The sequence below is a fragment of the Ostrinia furnacalis genome, unplaced genomic scaffold, assembly GCF_004193835.3.
Source record: "Ostrinia furnacalis isolate ACB-3 unplaced genomic scaffold, ASM419383v2 OfSCF2600, whole genome shotgun sequence".
Classification (NCBI taxonomy): Eukaryota; Metazoa; Arthropoda; class Insecta; order Lepidoptera; family Crambidae; genus Ostrinia; species Ostrinia furnacalis.
In genome coordinates this window covers 710,282-732,676 of record NW_021132839.1, presented here as the reverse complement: position 1 = coordinate 732,676, position 22,395 = coordinate 710,282, and the positions used below count along the sequence as shown (strand labels likewise).

The window sequence follows — 22,395 nt, the reverse complement described above, 5'->3', positions numbered from 1 at the left end:
GTGGATTTCATAAATTAACTGTGTGTTCTGTATACCCGAAATAAGGTTCAAAACAAGTAAGCACGACATAGGTAGATGCGAGCGATAATTTTATGACATAAAAGTATGTTACACGGTGTGTTAACGTATTTCGCTTTCGTTTGATCACACGCGCTTGCACTTGCTAATTTGAATGATCTCACGCAAATACATGTTAGTTCTGAAATCATGCTATATCCGGAGCACGCATAATATCCGTTCCGTAACTATGTAAATATACCTTCAACTATTATCTACATGCAGTGAACATTTCCCTATGGAACTTACTTCACACGGTGGCATATGACATTTCCTTTTGTCGGTGGTCGGTCCTTTGCATTCGGATTCGTCCAAAATTATTCTATCAGAATTCGTCGTCTTATCTGAAACGAAAAATAATAAAAGCTAACCCCCTTACTAATAAAACTTACACGCTCGTTGAACAGTGTTTTAAAGTGACGTTTAGTATGGAAATGTCATTTTAAAAGTGTCCAACAACTGTGTAACTTTTTATTAGTAAGGGGGTAAGTTAATAGGTACATATAGCCAGTTTCCCAATCTGTATAGAAATTACCACTGCCATGGGACTTGACCTTTCGTTTCAGACAAAGGACGGCAACTGGACAATGGTGACCCCCAGATATTTCCATAACGACCGGTCCTATGCTGCTCGCATTCAGGTGCTATCCGCTGGCAGATCGTTAGTCACTGAAGCTTTTAAAAAAATACATACAATATATATATTGGTGGACGGTGCTAGACCGTTGGACCATTGTAACTTATTACCACAATTGAAAACATAATATTTTTCCTTAAATAAAATACTGTAAGGGCGCCTTCAATTTAGACGTTTCGTATCGGACGTTTGCAAGACCTCACACTAACTGTAAATTTTATTCTACGCATACAATACGTTGAGACGATGGCCGTTGGGGCATCGTCTCGAGTGGCGACCACGGGCTGGAAGACGTAGCGTGGGCAGGCCTCCTACTAGGTGGAGCGACGATCTGGTGAAGGTCGCGGGAAGAGCCTGGATGCGGGCAGCGCAGGACCGTTCATTGTGGAAAACCTTGGGGGAGACCTTTGTCCAGCAGTGGACGTCATTTGGCTGAAAACGAAACGAAAGAAGAAACCGTTTACACAGTGTAAACAGTAGATATAATTAAGACACTGACCGTAGACGGTCCCGTCATCAGCCTGGTAGCGGCAGCGTCTTGCGCGGGTTTGTGCGCCGGCGCCGCACGTGGCGTTGCACAGCCCCCACGCCGACCAGCCGCTCCACTTGCCCGGGACTGCACAATAAAGGTTATTCAACAAAAATACCATCCATCCATCGGAGTCCTTTAGACGGAAGCGATCAGGTGCGCAGGATATTTTAAGTTGCGCAGACGCAGGCGCACGCACTCGTCTTCCCTCTCCTCGAATCAGTGGAACGGAAAACTGGAAGAGAGGTCAGATGATGTGTCTGGCCGATGGTAACTATGCAAAAATACCAACAAATCTAATAATCATTAGAAGTGACGACATCATAAACTTTTAGGCTGGGTTGCACCATCTTACTTTAACTTTGACAAACGTCAAAAATCTATTAAATTCCATACAAAACCATCAGTTATCGTTATAGTTACCGTCTAATTTAGGTGGTGCTACTCAGCCTTAGTAACCTAGTAGACAAGCTGTGTAAGAATAAAGTCCTGTGTGGCTTTAGCGGAAGGCGCAAGGGGACCACCACCACTATTACCCTCGAAGTCGTGGAGGTTCGAGAGTTAGCCATAGACTGAAACGAAACCGCGATCGAATGTCCAAGATACGACAATAACTTGAGGCTCTCACTGAAATGTATCATTGACTCCTGAGGACACCATTAAGTTTTAGTGTGTAGGCCGGACAGAAGGCCCTTCTGGCTGGAGAGTCCCACATAGCTAAGCCACTACAGTAGAAATANTTATTTTGAAAATATGCCACATAGATTTTTTTTTATATTTTTCTGATAACCAGCATAACTTGCCTCAACACCCAGTTCCGGCTTGACGTTACATTACGGGACACCCTGTATATTGGTGGACGGTGCTAGACCGTTGGACCATTGTAACTTATTACCACAATTGAAAACATAATATTTTTCCTTAAATAAAATACTGTAAGGGCGCCTTCAATTTAGACGTTTCGTGTCGGACGTTTGCAAGACCTCACACTAACTGTAAATTTTATTCTACGCATACAATTTACAGTGTGCGGTCCTGCAAACGTTCGACAAACGTCCGACACGAAACGTCTAAATTGAAGGCGCCCATGAAGAAGTATTATGAGACTGACCGTAGACGGTCCCGTCGTCAGCCTGGTAGCGGCAGCGTCTTGCGCGGGTTTGTGCGCCGGCGCCGCACGTGGCGTTGCACAGCCCCCACGCCGACCAGCCGCTCCACTTGCCCGGGACTGCACAGTAAAGGTTATTCAATAAAAATACTTACAAATCTAATCAATGATAATAACATAACTTTAAAAAAAATAAAACCGACTTCAAATGCGTGAACTCAAAAAAAAACTAAAAATTAAAAATATTGCGTATAAAAAAGTTTATCCCCAATTTTCCACCCTTGAGGGTTGTTTTTTCTATTATTAAATTTAAACGGGACCACCCTTGAGGTATTACCTATAAGCCGAAAAAAGATTTGTTCAAATCGGTTCATAATTGGCATCGCGTAACAAACATAGAAAAAAAAAACATACGGGTCGAATTGAGAACCTCCTCCTTTTTTGAAGTCGGTTGAAAAAGAAGTCACGACATCAAAAAGTTACTAAACAAGCTGTTAGCAAAAGAATAAAGGCTCGCTCGAGAGCTAGCCATAGCCTGAGATAGAGCAGCGAACGAATGTCCTAGATAGGATAATAACTCGCGGCTCTGTATCGCTGTATTCGCTCCTGAGGACACCATAGGTTTTAGCACTGGCGGTGTTAGGTCGGTCGGTTAGGGGCGGTCCGCATAGGGTGCCAATTCAGTCGCGCAGATTAGTAGTCGCTGGCGCATCTACACGTCAAGGGGTGTAAGGGGCAGGACCATTGGCTATCTGATATGTCATAATACGTAAACACAACTACGCCGCCACTCTGGGTAGTTAGTTTTGTGGGTAGGCCCGCCAGAAGCGCCCTTCTGGCTAGGGAGTTCCTGATACTTTATGGATGCGCAAAGTATGTTTCGACGGAAAAAAAAACGGGAAAAGACCTCACACTACCGAAAATGATTAATGAAATAGTTACATGCACAAGCGTATATGCGTACTTGGACAAAGTTTCAAGAGATATTGCATAACTAAAATTTTCGATTGCTATTAGATTTTTACATACCTCTGACAGCCACGTTGTACCGCCGATGCGCGGTGCCCGCGGTGTTCTCGGCCACGCAGATGTACTGGCCCGCGTCGCGAGCCCGCGCGCCCCAGACGGCCAGCAAGCTGTGGCCTTGCACGTGCTGTATGCTGGACAGCGAGTCGCTGAGGGTGTGTGTCCTGGACATACCTCTGACAGCCACGTTGTACCGCCGATGCGCGGTGCCCGCGGTGTTCTCGGCCACGCAGATGTACTGGCCCGCGTCGCGAGCCCGCGCGCCCCAGACGGCCAGCAAGCTGTGGCCTTGCACGTGCTGTATGCTGGACAGCGAGTCGCTGAGGCGCTGTGTGTCCTGGAATAATACGTAGGCAGATAGTGTCATCAGCGTCAGGTTTCCTGTACGCTGATTGAAGATGCATAAACGATTTTTTTTAAATGAAATGATTTAATGAAAGCACCAAAATGTTTCGCGACCTACTATAATGCTACCTGCTTTCTTACCAATCTGTTTATTTATTTATTTATAATCTGCTTGAAGGCTTACAGAAAGTCCAACGCGCCAACAAGTTATACAATATATATAATTTATAATATCAATATCGAATACAAAAATGAATATTTTTTATTGATAGCAACTTGGAGATTCATCTTGTCTTTTTGCAACTAACGCGTAACATGCTAACAACTTAAAAGTCGTCAATAATAATAATAATTGTTAGAATTCACCAGCGCCTATAATTTTATGTTAAAGAATCCCCGCTGCGAGTTTTCGAGTTTCTCTTTGGGATCTGCAACGCAACTATTCAATGTCAAATGGGTGTTGCTACTTGTCAGGGGATCTTCGTAATATTACGTTCTACCTCACACTTGAGCAAAAGATTCCTTGTCGGCGCGACACGTGGTTTTTTACACTCACATCTTGAACAGGTAGAGACTGCAACCCCTATTTGAATATGACGTATAGCGTATCTTAAATAAGGTTCAAATTACCTTGACCCAGCTGACCTTCGGGCAAGGTTGCCATCTACCTCACATTCTTCTTCTCAGTCAAGGCTTCTCATCAGCGGAACCACATGACGCTCCATGCTTGTTTCTTTGTCACTACCAGTGATGGACAGAGGCATGCATGTCACATGTCACCATCAATAAAGTTCAAATTACCTTGAGCCAGCTGACCTTCGGCGCAGGGTTGCCATCCACCTCACATTTGAGCACAAGGCTCCTCATCAACGGAACCACATGACGCTCCATGCTTGTTTCTTTGTCACTACCAGTGATGGAAAGAGGCATGTCACATGTCACCATCAAAAAAGTTAAAATTACCTTGAGCCAGCTGACCTTCGGCGCAGGGTTGCCATCCACCTCACATTTGAGCACGAGGCTCCTCATCAACGGCACCACATGGTTCTCCACACTCGTGTCTTGAGCGCCGGTGTTGCCAGCGATGGAAGGCGGCATTTCCACGGTCACGTCAAACACCAATTCTGTTGTGCCCACTTTGTTCGTCATTATGCAGGAGTATTTTCCGCTGTCGGAGACTTCTGTGTTGTTTATTACCTGGAACAAAATTGAAAATATCTCTAGGAATTTTTTAACCTCCTTATTTTATAAAAAAAAACTAGTCACATTTTACGCAGCTCTGTAAAATCTATATCTATCTATTATATAAAAGAAAGTCGTGTTAGTTACTCCACTTATAACTCAAGAACGGCTGAACTGATTTAGCTGAAAATTGTCAGGGAGGTAGTTTAGAGCCAGGAGAAGGACATAGGATACTTTTTATCCCGTTATTTATTGCCATTAAGGCGGAACAAAGTTCGCCGGGTCAGCTAGTATTATATAAAAAGCAAAAAGTTGTAGCCTAAGAGTTGTCGATTTTCTATCAACAATTAACATGACTTCTAGGCGTGGCATTTTGTTCTTATAACTTACGAGGGTAATCGAGTAAAGGCGAAGGGATGCCGTAGCAACATCACAGCTGGCACAGAGCTGCCCTCTGCAGGGCATTTCAACCCTAACGTTCTACCACAGAATAATAATAAGTACTACGTACAGAAGTTTTACTTCGCGAAGGTATTTAAAAAAAATTATGCTCAATGTCATTAACAATATGGTGTAATTTAGCCTTTCTCAAGAGACAAGCACCACTTTGTTGACAAATGTCAGAGTTCGGCACTGCGCCGAAGCTATAGGGCTGACTTCGGTAATTAATGATGTGACGTGAGGTGCCAAACTGCGGAAAATGGCGGAGGAAATACATGATTTAGCATGAATTATCATGAATAATATTAACTACTTATATACCTCTCAGTGTCTTGAGGCAACTTAAAAAAGTACATTATGTGTTTTTATTATTATTTAGGCAGTTAAATACTGCACAGTATTTAGTACACCATTTTCTTTATTTTCTTCCATCATACACAAGAATACGCGTGCGTGAGTCAATGTTCGCTCGTATGTAAGGCCTTGTCGAATAGTTTTGTTTTCGATGTAAACTCGCGGAGATGAACAGGCCTGGTTCTACCTACACGGGTGGTCACTAGCTTGGCATTTTCTTTATACTGTTAAAACTTACCAGAGTAAAGTTGTCGTCGAGCAAGGCGACTCTGGGCGAGCCATCGCTTAGCTCGGTGTAGGGATGCCTGAGCCACATCACGGCTGGCACAGGGCTGCCTTCCGCAGGGCATTTTAACTGTAACGCTCTGCCCGCGCGGATCGTCACTAGCTTGGCACTTTATACTATTAATAAAACTTACCAGAGTAAAGTTGTCATCGAGCAAGGCGACTCTGGGCGAGCCATCACTTAGCTCGGTGTAGGGATGCCGGAGCCACATCACAGCCGGCACAGGGCTGCCTTCCACAGGGCATTTTAATTGTAACGCTCTGCCCGCTCGAGTTGTCACTAGCTTGGCGCTTTCCTTTGGTATCNTGGACAGCGAGTCGCTGAGGCGCTGTGTGTCCTGAAGGAAAGTACGACACTTATTATTTTCCTATTTCTCACGATAAATATCATCAACGTCCGTTTTTGTTCACGTTGATGCAACTAATAAAAATTGCAACGTATTTGCTGTGTTGAGGCTTTATTTGTGGGTGGCTAAACTGTGACATAGGCCTCCCTCAATGCTTTCCATGTTGATCGATTGGTAGCGGCCTGCATTGGGGGAAATCCACTGCTGAACATAGGCCATGTTCAGCAGTGGACGTCCTATGGCTGACAATGATGATGATGATGAAACTGTGACAACGTCAAGCCGCTACAGCTAAGTAAATGCGAATTTTTCGACTGCCTGCTTTATGCAAGACTAGCTTTCCGCCCGCGGCTTCGCCCGCGTGGAGTTTTGTCTGTCACAGAAAAACTTTATCGCGCGCGTCCCTGTTTCAAAAACCGGGATAAAAACTATCCTATGTTCTTTCCCGGGACTCAAACTATCTCTATGCCAAATTTCATCAAAATCGGTTGCGAGGTTTAAGCGGGAAAGCGTAACAGACAGACAGACAGACAGAGTTACTTTCGCATTTATAATATTAGTAGTTGGGATTGACAGATAATTCAACGACTAGTCTCACAGTCTGAAACCAGCTAACCTATTTAGTAACTACAATCATTTAGTACCCATCGCATAACTAGAACTGTATTTCTACTCGCCAGCCCAACTTCGCATTACATTTTACCTCACGAACGCAAGATTTCTCATCAGCGATACAACATGGCTCACTCTCACCTTGGACATCATTGTCATTTAATTATAAATTATAAAATTGCACAAAAAAGGTTCAAATTACCTTGAGCCAGCTGACCTTCGGCGCAGGGTTACCATCTACCTCACATTTGAGCACGAGGCTCCTCATCAAAGGCACCACATGGTGCTCCACACTCGTGTCTTGAGCAGCGGTGTTGCCAGCGATGGAAGGCGGCATTTCCACTGTCACGTCAAACACCAATTCTGTTGTGCCCACTTTGTTCGTCATTATGCAGGAGTATTTTCCGCTGTCGGAGACTTCTGTGTTGTTTATTATCTGGAACAAAATTAAAAATGTCTCTAGGAACGTAAAACCTCCTTATTTAAAAAAAAACTAGTCACATTTTACGCAGCTCTGTAAAATATTATATAAAAAGCAAAAAGTTGTAGCCTAAGAGTTGTCGATTTTCTATCAACAATTAACATGAATTCTAGGCGTGGCATTTTGTTCTTATAACTTACGAGGGTAATCGAGTAAAGGCGAAGGGATGCCGTAGCAACATCACAGCTGGCACAGGGCTGCCCTCTGCAGGGCATGTCAACCCTAACGTTCTACCTACACGACTGGTCACTAGCTTGACGCTTGCTTTATAAAGTCCGGTCGCTGAACAGATAGAATTTCGTCCAATGACCCCAAGCTACCCATCTTTATCACTCGCACGTAATTATATTGCTATCGCGACTTTGTGACAGGTAGCCGCAGTGAGTGTGTGTCATTAGACGAACATTCTATCAGCTCGTCAACCGGACTTTACTCTTACTTACGAGAGTAAAGTTGTCATCGAGCAAGGCGACTCTCGGCGAGCCATCACTTAGCTCGGTGTAGGGATGCCTGAGCCACATCACGGCCGGCACAGGGCTGCCTTCCGCAGGGCATTTTAATTGTAACGCTCTGCCCGCGCGGGTTGTCACTAGCTTGGCGCTTTCTTTTGGTATTGGTGGGGGAACTGTAAACAATATTACGATTTTATCATCATAGCATTACTTCGCCACATGAAGCATTCTCCAGTTAGCGCCACTGACTGACTAGAATAAAGCTACGATAGCCGAACGGTAAAGGGGTCGAACTGGCCGACTCGTGATCCGGGGAACAAGGGTTCGGTCCCTCGGACTATTGTGGTGAGTTCACTCGTGATACAAGCTTATTTAGCTTAGTACGAGGGGCTAACGGGACTATTAGTAATTTGTTATTACAAAAAAAAATCACTCTCTAATGACGTCGTAGTACACTTGATAAAGACCATTTTATCTCAAACTTTAACTGAGGAGTCCTAAAAATACATAAAATCACTTACCCATGACGTCAAGTAAGTACACCAGACTCGCGTTGCCGACGGCATTCCTTGCAACGCACGTATAGTTGCCCGCGTGGCTCGTCACCGCTGCTCTGGCTTGAAGGACTTCGCCGTATTCGCTCGATACCAAGCTGTCGTCGAACAACCTTAGTAGTAGCCCATCCTGCAGAATGATCCAAATCTTCTTTAACCGCTTGAGTCCCAGACGGCATTAATTAATGTCATAACAATTGATTATCTATTGTGTCTAGATTCGCGGGCCTTGAAGGATTAAGAAAAATAATCATAAACCTTTTTTGCAGCACTAAAAGAAGCTATATGCAGGACTCGTTTAGTGAGAAATGGCTCTAGCAAACTGTCACCAATCAAGATATAATTCGAAAAATACCTTTTCTGATTCAAAAGAGAAATGGGCAACTCGAATAAAAGGACTACGGTATCATATAGGTGGTCATTTAACGAGTATATTTTGTTGGAGTGTCCTATAATATATCTATTAAGCCTGAGAGAACTGTATTATTATTTAAAACCCAATTAAAATGCTTCCATATTTGGTAGAAATGATAAGTACCTTGAACCAATAGATTTCAGGCAAAGGATTGCCGTAAGGATGGCAGTGCAGGTAAAAAGACTGGCCTGTTATTACTTCCAAATTGACTTCGACGGTGGAGTTATCTTGGAACAGTGTTTGGAATATTTTTGGAGGCTCTGAAAATAAATAATTTCAGCTGGAGTAATGATATATGTGCGTGCATGATCCTAAATCTGATAATAATTACAGTGACATGATTAAGTTGCAAAAGTTTATGTTAATCCAACAGTTTTATTATGGGTGGATTGCACTTCTGCCTTTTGTCTAAAAATACTTGACTAAAGTACAGTCGCGGAATGAAAAGGTTCGTCACCTTAGTGTCGGTTTTCGCTTGCACTAGGTACTGTAAGAGTCAAACCTGCCAACATAACCGTGCAAGAAACAGTGCTGCTAACATTTAAATAAATATAACGTTTGCTAACGAATAAGGTTTTGCTTGTTTATTTTTCTATCCCATCAGTGCAATGCAATGATGACATTGACCAATTGACAATAGTTTTTTTTATTTAAAAGAAATAATAATAACAGGTTGAACCAACAAGAAGGTTTTAGTTTATGAATCGTAATAATCTTCTTGACAAGATAAATCTTCAAACAACTTTGATCTGAATAATTTTGAACTTTAATGACGAACAGTTAAAGGTTATTTTCTCTAACTCGAGATTATTCTGTAACATAGTTTCAAAAGGTAATATGTGCTCGCGATTCTTTGAAGGAATCAATTTGAAAACTGACGAACCTTTTCATTCCGTGACTGTACATGTTGCATTAAATATAAGAAATCTGTGGTGTTTTAATGTGTCCATTGTTTGCTCAGACAAAACTGCTCCCATTAGTTAATCATCATCACCATCATTTCAGCCAAAAGACGTCCACTGCTGAACATAAGCCTCCCCAAATGATTTCCACATCGCCCGATTCGTAGCGGCCTGCATCCAGCGCCTTTCTTGAGGTCGTCTGTCCTTGTGGGTTAGTTATATTATTTTGTAAACTAAATTAACTCCTACCTAACACCTCCAACCGAATTTTCTCTTCAGCCACTCCTCCTTCATTAGACGCTACGCATGCATACACGCCGGCGTCATTCAGTTTCACATCTTTCAAAACCAAGTCAGCGTAGCTTATGCTCTCATCGTTTTCGCCGATCGCTTCGCCGTTGCGTATCCATTGAATCTTTGGTACAGGCTTGCCTGATGCTTTGCAGGATATTCTTGCCCTAGTGCTTTCCTGAAAGATGATGAGGTATGTTTCAATATAATGCAATGAAATGAAAATATTTTTCCAGAAAAATGGTATAAAGCACTATTTTTCAGCAGGTTTAATAAGATGCTGATAAAAATATACTATGGTGCTGATGAGTTTTGGGTGTCCTACTCGAAGTTTCACTCAATAGTAGATTTGAAGAAAACCACTAAAACGGTAACACCCCGTCGTTTCTCTGTCACTATTCTTGTCATCCAAGGAGGCTGTGCATGCATTTGATCCTGAAAGTGTACGACTAATCGCTAGAAAAGAAACTCACCACGACTTCAGCTACTTTGTCCACCGTAGAAGCCTCTCCATTATAAAGCACGACCTCCGTTATTCTGGCTGCGGCCACCACACTCACTCTATACACAATGTGCGCAGTACCAGCCTTGTTGACCGCGTCACAACGGTATAGGCCTTCGGAAGCCTCGGACAAGCTAGTGCTGACGAGCGAAGAGTTTTGGACTTGCCAGTTTGAGTTGCTGTTGGTAATTAATAGAGTTCTTTTTAGTTTAAACTTATGCTAGCTTAAAACTTAGGACTGCTGGACATTGTTGCATTATTTTTAAGTTACCTACTTTTACCTCAAGCCTGAGGGATCAAAAAGCTAAGCTGACAAAAATTTTAAGCACAGTAAAGAAATACAAACATCTACTCTCAATAAATTTGATTTAGGTGCAAAACTTCAGTGACTAAAAGCTATAATTCAACAAGCATTTTTATTGCCATTTTACGTACTTAAAAGTCCACTTGACGTCAGGTTGAGGCGAGCCCTTGGCGTTGCACTCTAGAGTAGCATTGGTGCCTTCTTTCAGTTGCACGTCCAACAGATCAAACTCTGATATGAAAGGAGGAACTGGAAGAAACCATAATATGTTCTTAATTTTTATTCGTGGCAATGGAACTCGATAGTAAAGATTAAATGGATCTCTATACAGGGTGGAAACGATAAGTGATCTCATTCGAATTTTCGCATAGATCCAGTTTATTCTGTAACCTTTAAAATTGATACCGTTTACAAGAGCTAGTGAAGCACTTTCACAATCAGTAACCAGTTTTTCGATATCTTGTATAGTTTAGAAATAATCTCGGTCACTTATCGTTTCCACCCTGCAGATATCGTATGCATTGCTAAATTGGACCGTATGTCCTATAAAATAAACATAATTTACCTAAAACATCCAGAGTGAACTGCCTAGACACAGTAGCGTGTTTGTTGCTGACGATGCATTTATATGTACCGGTGTGTCGCAGCTGGACATTTAGCAGCTTCAGCCGCTCTTTGTCCTCGAACACTATCAACTTCGAGTTGAACAGCCATTTGGTCTGCAATTACATAAACATGACTTGTATATACATATAAAAAGTATTATAATAGCAATTCTGCGGGCTATGTCAGTCACTTTGGTTCTCCTGCGGATCTCCTCATTTCTGATTCGATCACGCAGATCAGTGTATTGCCAGTGATGACATACGGATCTGAGACGTGGTCGCTTACTATGGGCCTCATAAGAAGGTTCACCTAAAGGGCGAAGGAGCGTGCTATGCTCAGAGTTTCCCTGAGTGTGAGAAAAATGTCAAAAAGAACAAACTTTGGCCCTCGGCTTGGCGTCAGCACAGTCGAAGTACCAATCATTTCCTCTCACGACCTCAAAACCTCCGTGTCTTCATCATCCTCAAACGTCGGAGCCCATTCTACGTCTAAACTGACCCTGACATAAGCTGAGCCGCTTACATTGGTCACCACCACACATACCAGCGACAGTAGAGTATCAGAGGAAGACATGGAATACGGCAATATACGAGTAGGTTCAACCCAACTTGTACTCGTACACACTAGTGCCTTATTAAGAGAAATATTGAAGAGCAAAACAAAACATACCTTCGCCCTTGGCTTGGCATCTACAGCGCAGTCGAAGTACCAATCATTTCCTCTCACGACCTCAACCTCTGTGTTTCCATCATCTTCAAACGCTGGAGCCCATTCTACGTCTAACAGACACTTGCATACGCAGAACCGGCCACATTGGTCGCCACCACACATACCAGCGACATAGAGTATCAGAGGAAGAGATGGAATAAGGCAAAGTGACCGACATAGCTCGCAAAATTGCTAAAATCAAGTGGCAGTGGGCGGGGCATATAGCTCGTAGAGAATATATAACCAGTCCCTCCATCCTTCATCCATAACCCTAGTCCATTCTCCAATAACTGCAATAGCTCCTGTGCACAGGCTGGGATGGTCTCTGGCTACACCCCATGATATAGTCAGAGACTAGATCCAGCATGTGCACTACTTTCACTTTTGTCGATTATTTTGCGCTTAAAACGGCCTCTACATGTTGGATCTGTATCCCCACGCAAGCCTGTAAAGGACCGGGCCACTTTTGACCCGTGAGCTCCAAAGCGAACGAACGAACGAGTAGGTCCAACCCAACTTGTACTCGTACACACTAGTGCCTTATTAAGAGAAGTATTGAAGAGCAAAAACAAAACATACCTTCGCCCTGGGCTTTGCGTCTACAGCGCAGTCGAAGAACCAATCATTTCCTCTCACAACTTCCACGTCTGTGTATCCTTTATCCTCAAACGCCGGAGCCCATTCCACGTCTAAACTGACCCTGACATAAGCGGAGCCGCCTACATTGGTCACCACTACACATACCAGCGAGAGTAGAGTATCAGAGGAAGAGATGGAGTACGGCAAAGTGACCGACATAGCTCACAGAATTGCTAAAATAAAGTGGCAGTGGGCGGGGCACATAGCTCGTAGAGACGATGGCCGTTGGGGCAGAAAGTTCTCGAGTGGCGACCACGGGCTGGAAGACGTAGCGTGGGTAAGCCTCCTACTAGGTGGACCGACGATCTGGTGAAGGTCGCAGGAAGAGCCTGGATGCGAGCAGCGAAGGACCGTTCATTGTGGAAAACCTTGGAGGAGGCCTTTGTCCAGCAGTGGACGTCATTTGGCTGAAACGAACGAGTGCCTTATTAAGAGAAATATTGAAGAGCAAAAACAAAACATACCTTCGCCCTGGGCTTTGCGTCTACAGCGCAGTCGAAGTACCAATCATTTCCTCTCACGACTTCCACGTCAGTGTATCCTTTATCCTCAAACGCCGGTGCCCATTCCACGTCTAAACTGACGCTAGCATATGCAGAGCCGGCCACATTGGTGACTACGCATGCAAACTCGGAGGTATTGTGGCGGGACACGTTGGCTATTTGGAGCACGCCTTCTGATATCAGCTTTGCACCCTGGAACATAATATCTTACTATGACTCAAAAAGTTGATAAGGGGAATCGTGGAAAAAGTAAATTTAACTATGACTGCAGAGTTTTGGCTGCTTTTCATTGGCTGGCAGCGATCGTTTCTTCTTTCTGATATTATATGTCAAATAAAATGAAAAATAATTATAGTCGTGGTCAGTAATATAATATTGTGGAAGATAGATGAGATACGTGTGGCGACACCTATCAACTGGTTACTACAAAAAACTATGTGGAATATGGAGATCGACCGCTGGTTTTAGTGTCACGCGGACTGTCAGTACGGATCGCTCCGCACAGCCGATCTGTATGAACTGCTAGGGAGCGAGCGGTTCCTCCGGATGCGGTCCTAAATCACTCCCTAGAAGTTCATACAGATTGGCCGTGCGGAGCGGGTCCGCACCGGACGGTCCGCGTGACACTAAAACCTCTCGCTTTCTCCCGCTCGGGAGCGGGACTTCCTTTGTGATCGATCTACAATGTAGATCCTACATATCCCACATATGTATGTAAGTATCATGTTAATATTTGAGAAAAACTGCTATTGAACAAAACAATGCTATAGTTTGATATCAATATAAATGTTTATTACAACGTCGAACCTTATACCATTTCACTAGATCCTTGCGAGAGGCGGGCACCGGGCACTCGACGCTGGCGTTGGTGCCTTCCAGTAACGTCACTTTGGTGTGAGATTCTTCAGACTGCGTTCGCGTTAGTAAAACTAGAACAATAATAAGTCAAAATTAATAATCTTCTATTTATAGACATAGATTACTGGAGTACCGGAAGACGCAGCGTGGGACGTCCACCCACAAGGTGGACCGACGACATCATAAAGGTAGCAGGAAGGCGCTGGACGCAGGCCGCTACCAACCGGGCAACATGAAAAGCATTGGCCTATGTTCAGCAGTGGACGTCCTATGGCTGAGAAGATGATGATGATGAGACATAGATTGTCACCATATAATCCTGATTCTGGAAGGCGAATTCAAACTATTTATGGCCAGGGAAAATTAGAGTTTTGAATGATTAAATGATAGCTACTTACAGTAAATCTCAACTGAGATAGTGTGGTTAGTTTCGCCAACTGCGTTCTTTGCAATGCAGACATACTGTCCACTTAATTCTTCGGTAGGCGACTTTATGGTCAGCGTTCCATCGAAATCTATTTTGTAAGTCTCATCTACAACAAGTATAGTAAAATTACTATTGCATAGTTATCAATCCAATTGAAAAAAGCTTCTAATGTCTGGTCCGGGAGCACGTAGAATTTTGTCCAATGACCCCAAGCTACCCATCCTTATCGCTCGCGCGTAATTATGTTGCTCGCTCGCACACTCACTGCGGGCGCCCGTCGCACAGTCGCGACAGCAATATAATTACGCGCGAGCGATAAGGATGGGTAGCTTGGGGTCATTGGCTTACTTCTTACCATTGTCCAAAAGTATTCCATCCTTACTCCACAGCACGTAAGGTTTAGGTTTCCCTGACGCTTTGCATGAGATAACCAACTCAGTATCCATGTTCGTCGCTAAATACGGGCCTGAGAATTCTTGATCCAGGATCTTTGGAGGTTCTGAAAATATAGGGCATAGGGGTCATTTCCGAAAAGGGAAACATAAATTGTGACCAAACATTTGCGGAAATAAACTATTTTTTTACTATTTAATATGATTGTAAAGTTTAAACTTACCGTTTACATGTAAATAAATGAACTTCTTGTCGTTTCCTGCGATGTTTTCCGCTTCGCAGGCGTAAGAGCCTTCGTGTTTCGAGCTTACATTTGTTATAAACAGGTTCCCAATATCATTAAAGCTGAAAACACAAATAAATAACATTACTAGGACACTCTTGATTTACACATCCTGCAGTGATGTGAATATCCCTTTATATTATACCTCTGAAACATACCTTAAATCGGTGGTGTTTTCTATAAGGATTTCATCATGGAACTCCCATACTATGTTTGGTATGGGGAACCCCATAGCATCGCATTGAAGAGTGGTGTTTGAGCCAGCGAGTACATGTTTTGTCGACTCCAAGGGATGGATTGAAGGGGGAACTAAAATCACACGACTTTTAGATAGAAGAAATGTTAGGTGTGTGTGTAGTATTAGAAGCATATAATAAATCTGTGAGAACCTTACCCCAAACATATAACGGGAATGATACAGAAACGTTGCCGAAGTCGTTTTCAACAAGACATGTGTATTCGCCGAAATCTGTGACGTTTGCTATGAATCTGCAAATTACAATAAGTATTCCATTTACACGGACAGACGGACGGATTAGCAAGCTGAACTGACGGCCGATGGGGCAGCAAGGTTCTGGAGTGGAGGTCGGGTATCGGAAAACGCAGCGTGGGACGTCCACCCACAAGGTGGACCGACGAATCATAAAGGTAGCAGGAAGGCGTTGGACGCAGGCCACTACCAACCGGGCAGCATGGAAAGCATTGGGGGAGGCCTATGTTCAGCAGTGGACGTCCTATGGCTGAGATGATGATGATGATGATTCTATTTACAAACTATCTGCGGTCGCCTATAGCTTCTTTGTCACGCAACCAGCGTACGCGCATGTTCCGAAAATAATGGACAACAGGACTACTCCCACCGTTCCAACTCATGTGTAGTCAGGATCTACCTACAGCTTGACCGCCAATAAAAATCCAACCATTGCAGGTCAAGTTTGTCCCGGGGAAAGTTAAACTGTCGTTGGACCCGCAACGAAATTAATCAGAAGAACATAGGAGTTTGAAGTTAAGGTTCGACTTTCCTCCAGTAAAGCGGATGACAGGTGACAAAACAAAGGATTAAAATAATGGACAATGAACTTGAATGTGCCTTATTACAAAATGTTGGAACGCATTAAACACTTGTTTAATATGTAATTTTCACATTAAAATCATTTGAAACAAGTGTTCAACGCGCGTTTAAATAACTAACTTAAAGTATCGTACCTTATACCATATTCGTCCACAAGTTTCCTTGGGTCGGTTACATCTTCTCCGCCTCGTAGCCAACGGACACGCGGCGCGGGCAGGCCTTGGACACGGCACGGCAACTGCACTAATTGGCCCTCGGACACGTGCGCTACAGGCTCTAATGGTGGAAGGGATATTGAGGGGGGGACTGGAAAGAAGGCAAAAACAAATATAGTCCGATGGTAAGTATGGCTCTGAAGTGGTAACGGACGGCAGCGACGTGGCGATCAGTTTTAATGGATGCATTATGTTGGATACCTGCTTCGCACAGGTACAATGTATTATTTAAAAACCTTCATCTTGAATCACTCTATCCAATAAAAAACCGCATCAAAATCCGTTGCGAAGTTTTAAAGATATAAGCATACATAGGAACAGACAGCGGAAAGCGACTTTGTTTTATAGTTTAATGATAATGATATGAAAAAAATAAGAAGAGAAAGCGCCGCGAGCTTCTCGGTTTGTATGGTAGCGAGCCGTCTCCCTACCAGCTAATGCCATTTCAGTGAACTGGATAAGGATAGATAAAATGCCCGAGAACCAGACGTTCTCTTTAATCTGTGGAGGTTTTTTATGAAGATAAAAAACATAAAACTCCTGAAAGACTCATGACTGCGTTATTAGGTTACAAATACAAAAGTAATCATAAATGCAGTTAAAACAATACTCTTACCATACACAAACAGTGTGAAGTTCTTCTGCGAAGAACCCAAAGCACTGGTAGCGTTGCACGTGTACATTCCTGAGTCGAATTCGTTCGCCTTTTCAATCACTAAATCGTTCGAGTTCGACAAGTACCTGCAAAAGTTTATGGATTATTTTCGAATGCGCACATGAAACTCATTGTGTAACTACAAGTATCAAAGTAAAAAATTACAATAAAAATAAACTTTTTTAAAAACAAGCTTTTATTCTGAATTTCGAAAGGGGGGGGTGATCGCCCCGGGTGCCAACCCATGCTACGCCGCCACTGCATTACATTCTCCACCAGCTAACATTAATCTCAAATTCATAGGCCTCCTCCACACTAGCATCTTTGTGACTTCGCCAGCGTCTACGCAACATCGATGCGGCGCCCACTCTGAGTACAGAATGGTTGCGTTACTTGTCCGAAAAAAAAAAACGTTGCGTTGATGCTGCGCTGACGCGACGTCAGTACTACGTAGCGCCGATTTGAGATGCTACGCGGCTACGACGGTGCTTGAAAGACGTATGGGGGTTAAATCCCGTAAACCATTAGGTTTACAGCGCATACATAACTAATTCATTCTAAGACACAGTTTATACAGGGTGGAAACGTTAAGTGATCTCACGCGATTATTTCTAAACTATACAAGATATCGAAAAACTGATTACTGATTCTGAAAGTGCTTCACAAGCTCTTTCAAACGGTACCTATAATAGGTTAAATAATAAACTGGATTGGTTTTATTGGTACCGATGGATAGAGCTCGTGAAGCACTTTCAAGATCAGTAACCAGTTTTCCGATATCTTATATAGTTTAGAAATAATCGAATGAGATCACTTAACGTTTCCACCCTGTATACTCTCTACTTACATTGAACCACCAACTCTACTTCATACGCGTCTCTCCCCACAACATTTTCTGCGACACAGCGATACATCCCATCGTAGTCGACTTTAACAGACGGTATGGTCAAATTCGTGCTATCCTCACTCAACACAGCAGCCCACGGGAGGTCAGAGAACTCATCTGAGGTGTCGCTCTTAAATTTCCACGATAGTAATGGCTCTGGTTTGCCTTGAAGCACTCTGAAAAGATAATGATTATAGTGATATTAGTCCGATAGAAATAATTAGCCTCTTTACGAACGAAGAATCAATACTATTGGAGACAAAGATGACATCTCTCCAAAACAATGTTTAAGAAGTTATCGTTCAATCAGTAAAGAACGTTAAAATGACAAGTGAAGTTATTTAAAGCATGAACGATCATGGGATTTGTCGAAAGAACTTATAACTTTATTGCAATACAAAATCTCACCTACATGTTAGTATTGTAGACTCTCCACAACGGGCAACCATTTTAGCTGGTTCTTTTGAAAGGACAGGCGATTCTAAAACATAAATAAATAAATAAATAAATAAATAAATATCCTTGGACATTAACACTGCGCTTCTAGTCCCAAACTAAGCAAAGCTTGTACTAAACATGAAACCCCAAATATGTAACAAACTCGTGCGTATTTTAAATAAACATAAGCACCAACAATAAAGGAAAAATGTTCCAAAAGCCAAGCGAAAACTCACCCAATCCACGAACACTTAAGGTCCCATTTACCCTCATCCTCTCGTACTCATTCTGAGCCTCACAGGCGTATTCTCCGAGGTTGTCAAAGTCAACCATCAGCACGTACATGACAGTTCCGTCGTCTGACAGCTGGACGTTGTGGTCTGACACCAACTCCGTCCCGTTGTGGTGCCAGGTGATACGAGGGGCGGGGTAGCCGTCTATTTCACAGTGGAGATCCACTTGGGAGTATATTTCTACTGATTTGTCTGTGAACAGTAAAGAAAGGTCTTGTGACGTGGCTGACGTGTGATTTTTATGTATAAGACGAATACGAATAAAAGAGTAATTCAAAACAAATGAAAAATAAGGCTGGGTTGCACCATCTTACATTAACAAAGTCAAAAATCTGTCAAACTCCATACAAAAAACACCGGTTATCGTTATAGTTACGGTCAAAATTCGGTGGTGCAACTCAGCCTGTCAGCCTAAGGCAGGAACTAACAAGTGATACATTTATTCCAGGTTTTCGTCAGAAATCTGTTAAATAGGTTGCGAACATCAGGCCTCCTCAACCCATCTTACAAGCATGGAGAGTGTTCGCCAAATCCTTCATTAGCTTCTGGTAAATTAAAGAGGGTCGTCATGCACTGGAGACTAAATGACCTGATGATGATGATGATGATGAAATTAAATCTCCATAGATTTAATTTCATCAATCCATATTACAAGATGCAGCTTACCAGTAAACCCCTCTACCAAGCTCATCTTGCGGCGTACATTGACCACGATGCTGTCTTCCGATATACCCTCAGAGTTCTCCCCGATGCAGAAATATGTCGCTTTCACTGCGTCTTCCGAGCTGTTGAGCTTTAAGACGCTTTTGTAAACGTTCTCTTTGATGGATGTTATCTGAAGAAAAAAATTAAATCATGTAAATAGTATTTTTTGTAATAAATAAGAGGCTGACGTTGCTTGGAGACATTAAAGAACTCGGAGCTTGATGGTGATGATCAGGCTGAAATGGGTGGAAGCGAGCTTCACCCGGAATTCTCAACCACAGAAGAACTGGCTATCTTACCTCTAACTGCCGGAACGTAACAACAATGCTGTTAACATTTGTTCTTATGGCGACTAAGGTAAGGTAAATTAATGGTTTACCACCAGCGGCGTCATGATATGGTCTATCGACCCTTGGCATGTACGGAATCGACAGTCCGACATCGATATTATTGGGCTATTGTTGCCTGAACCACAGAATAATAATAAGTACTACGTACAAAAGTTTTACTTCACGAAGGTATTTAAAAAAATGTATGCTCAATGTCATTAACAATATGGTGTAATTTAGCCTGTCTCAAGAGTCAAGCACCATTTTGTTGACAATTACGTCAGTGATCGGCACTGCGCCGAAGCTATAGGGCTGACTTCGGTAAAATGATGTGACGTGAGGTGCCAAAATGCGGAAAATGGCGAAGGAAATACATGATTTAGCATGAATTATCATGGATAATATTAACTACTTATTTACCTCTCAGTGTCTTGAGGCAACGTAAAAAAGTACATTCTGTGTTTTTATTATTATTTAGGCAGTTAAATACTGCACAGTATTTAGTACACCATTTTTTTTATTTTCTTCCATTATACACAAGAATACGCGTGCGTGAGTCAATGTTCGCTCGTATGTGAGGCCTTGTCGAATAGTATCCTGTAGGTGGGCCATCGTGCGTGTTTTGTTTTCGATGTAAACTCGCTGAGATGAACAGGCCTGCCTGAACGTAGTTTGTACTGCCACTGCTGCTGACAGACGATTTGTGCCCAAGCGAAGACAAGATAAAAAATACAGCCAGACAACTTTATTATGAAAACCTACAAGTAGTAACTTAAATAAGTCTTACAGTGTGATTGAGGAAGCTTTCAGTTTCTCTGTGCCAGATGATTCTTGGCGGCGGCCTGGCCGTGACCATACAGGTGACCTCGAGAATAGTCCCATTCATAATGGTAATGTTCTTACTACCCTCAATAATAGCCGATGGTTTTATTAGGATATCCACTTCGATTGCGTCGGTAACTGGAATAAAATAAATGTGATCATTTTTGATGTTATCAAGTTGACCATGGACAGGCGCATAATTAAGTAAGTTCTTGAGGTAATGAAGCGGTGCAGGAGTAGCATGTGACGTAACTGATCTGTCAAAGATTAAAGTCTCGCAGCATTTGACGTAACATAAGCACACCTCTTCATTACCACTTCACTAGCACACAGCAGGACCCTACTCAGATATGCTATGCGCTAATAATTGTGTAGTGTGGTATAGATCGTTTCATCTACGAAGACGTGCCCCATCACTTTTTGGTCGAGGAAAGCGCGGGGTGCGTGGAGTTTGATCCGAGCATCACATATTATTGTATTGTGCGTGTGCAGTTATGGATAATTTAGCGTGTACCGATAACACTCAAACATTAGCGGAAGAATGGTGGGGCGCGTCTTCGTAAATGAAACGATCTATAATTGGGGTTATTCCACTTATCCCCATTGACTCGCCCCATGAATGGTTACCTATAGAATGTACCGCAATCCAGACCACTAAAAAGTTATCTCGAAGATAGGTAATTATTGTGCTAAGTGGCCAGTTAATCCAACAACCGGATAGTCCTTACCTTTGTACGGTCCTCTCAACCCCACACAAGTCCATGGTCCTCCAGTGATATTCTTAACCTCGAACATCCCGTCATAGCTGCCATTAACCACATTTTCCACCACCACACTCTTATTAGGAGCTACCCACTGCATCAACTCAGCATTCTCCACGTGACAACTGAGTTGGATATCGGAATGGAGGAGTCTCCTGATGCTGTGAGGACCGAGGATCTGAACGATCGGCTCCGATTGCACTGTTATGTTCATCGACGCTTTGGTTTGGCCAGCTAGAAGAACAAAACATTAATATTTTGAGGATGATTTGAAGTTGCATTTCCACTAAAAATGTTATGTTCATTGACGCTTTGGTTTGGCCAGCTAGAAGAACAAAACATTAATATTTTGAGGATGATTTGAAGTTGCATTTCCACTAAAAATATGTGTGGAAACTATGATAAAACACACCACAGTTAACCCTTTATACAGCAGTGGAAATATAGTTCTCACCATATTTTGTCCCCTTAGCAAAGGTCCAAAAACAATAAAAAATTTTAGCTTGTTATGCCCGTTAAATAATGGAGTGCTCAATAACTTACCACTATTACTAGCAATGCAGGTATACACCCCATTGTGGTTCTCATCAACGTGCGATATAGTTTTGTTGTAGAAATAAAAACCATCAAAATTTGGCTCCACATAGACTTCAGTCACTGAAAGATTGTAATAAAAATACATACAACTTTGTCTCAGTAGAACCGAAAAACGAATCTTGATGAAATACCGACATAACACTATACGATATTTTCAATCACTTGGTTGCAATTAGAACAATCCAAGAAATAATTGTATTTACAAAAAAAAGTATTTAAGTATGTTTATATCCGTTGTCTAGTACCCATAGTACAAGCTTTGCTTAGTTTGGGACTAGAAGCGCAGTGTAAATGTCCAAGGATATTTATTTACTTATTAATATAAATACAAAGTTTCTTACTATCTGTATCCATCCCTTTGAAGGCCATTTGCATGTTCAT

At 42.6% G+C, this 22,395-nt stretch overlaps 1 protein-coding gene across 1 annotated transcript in view; it reads right to left on the bottom strand.

Moving 5' to 3' along the window:
* The window catches only part of LOC114355969 (hemicentin-1), a 51,061-nt gene that overhangs the window by 5,527 nt on the left and 23,139 nt on the right, over positions 1-22,395 (bottom strand). The window contains exons 34-40 of the mRNA XM_028309037.1: positions 8,949-9,085; positions 8,378-8,540; positions 7,848-8,029; positions 7,126-7,359; positions 3,532-3,694; positions 2,335-2,451; positions 307-401 (exon numbers count right to left, since the gene is read on the bottom strand). Of these exons, the coding sequence (XP_028164838.1) occupies positions 307-401; positions 2,335-2,451; positions 3,532-3,694; positions 7,126-7,359; positions 7,848-8,029; positions 8,378-8,540; positions 8,949-9,085 (1,091 nt within the window). The remainder of the gene's footprint in view (positions 1-306; positions 402-2,334; positions 2,452-3,531; positions 3,695-7,125; positions 7,360-7,847; positions 8,030-8,377; positions 8,541-8,948; positions 9,086-22,395) is intronic.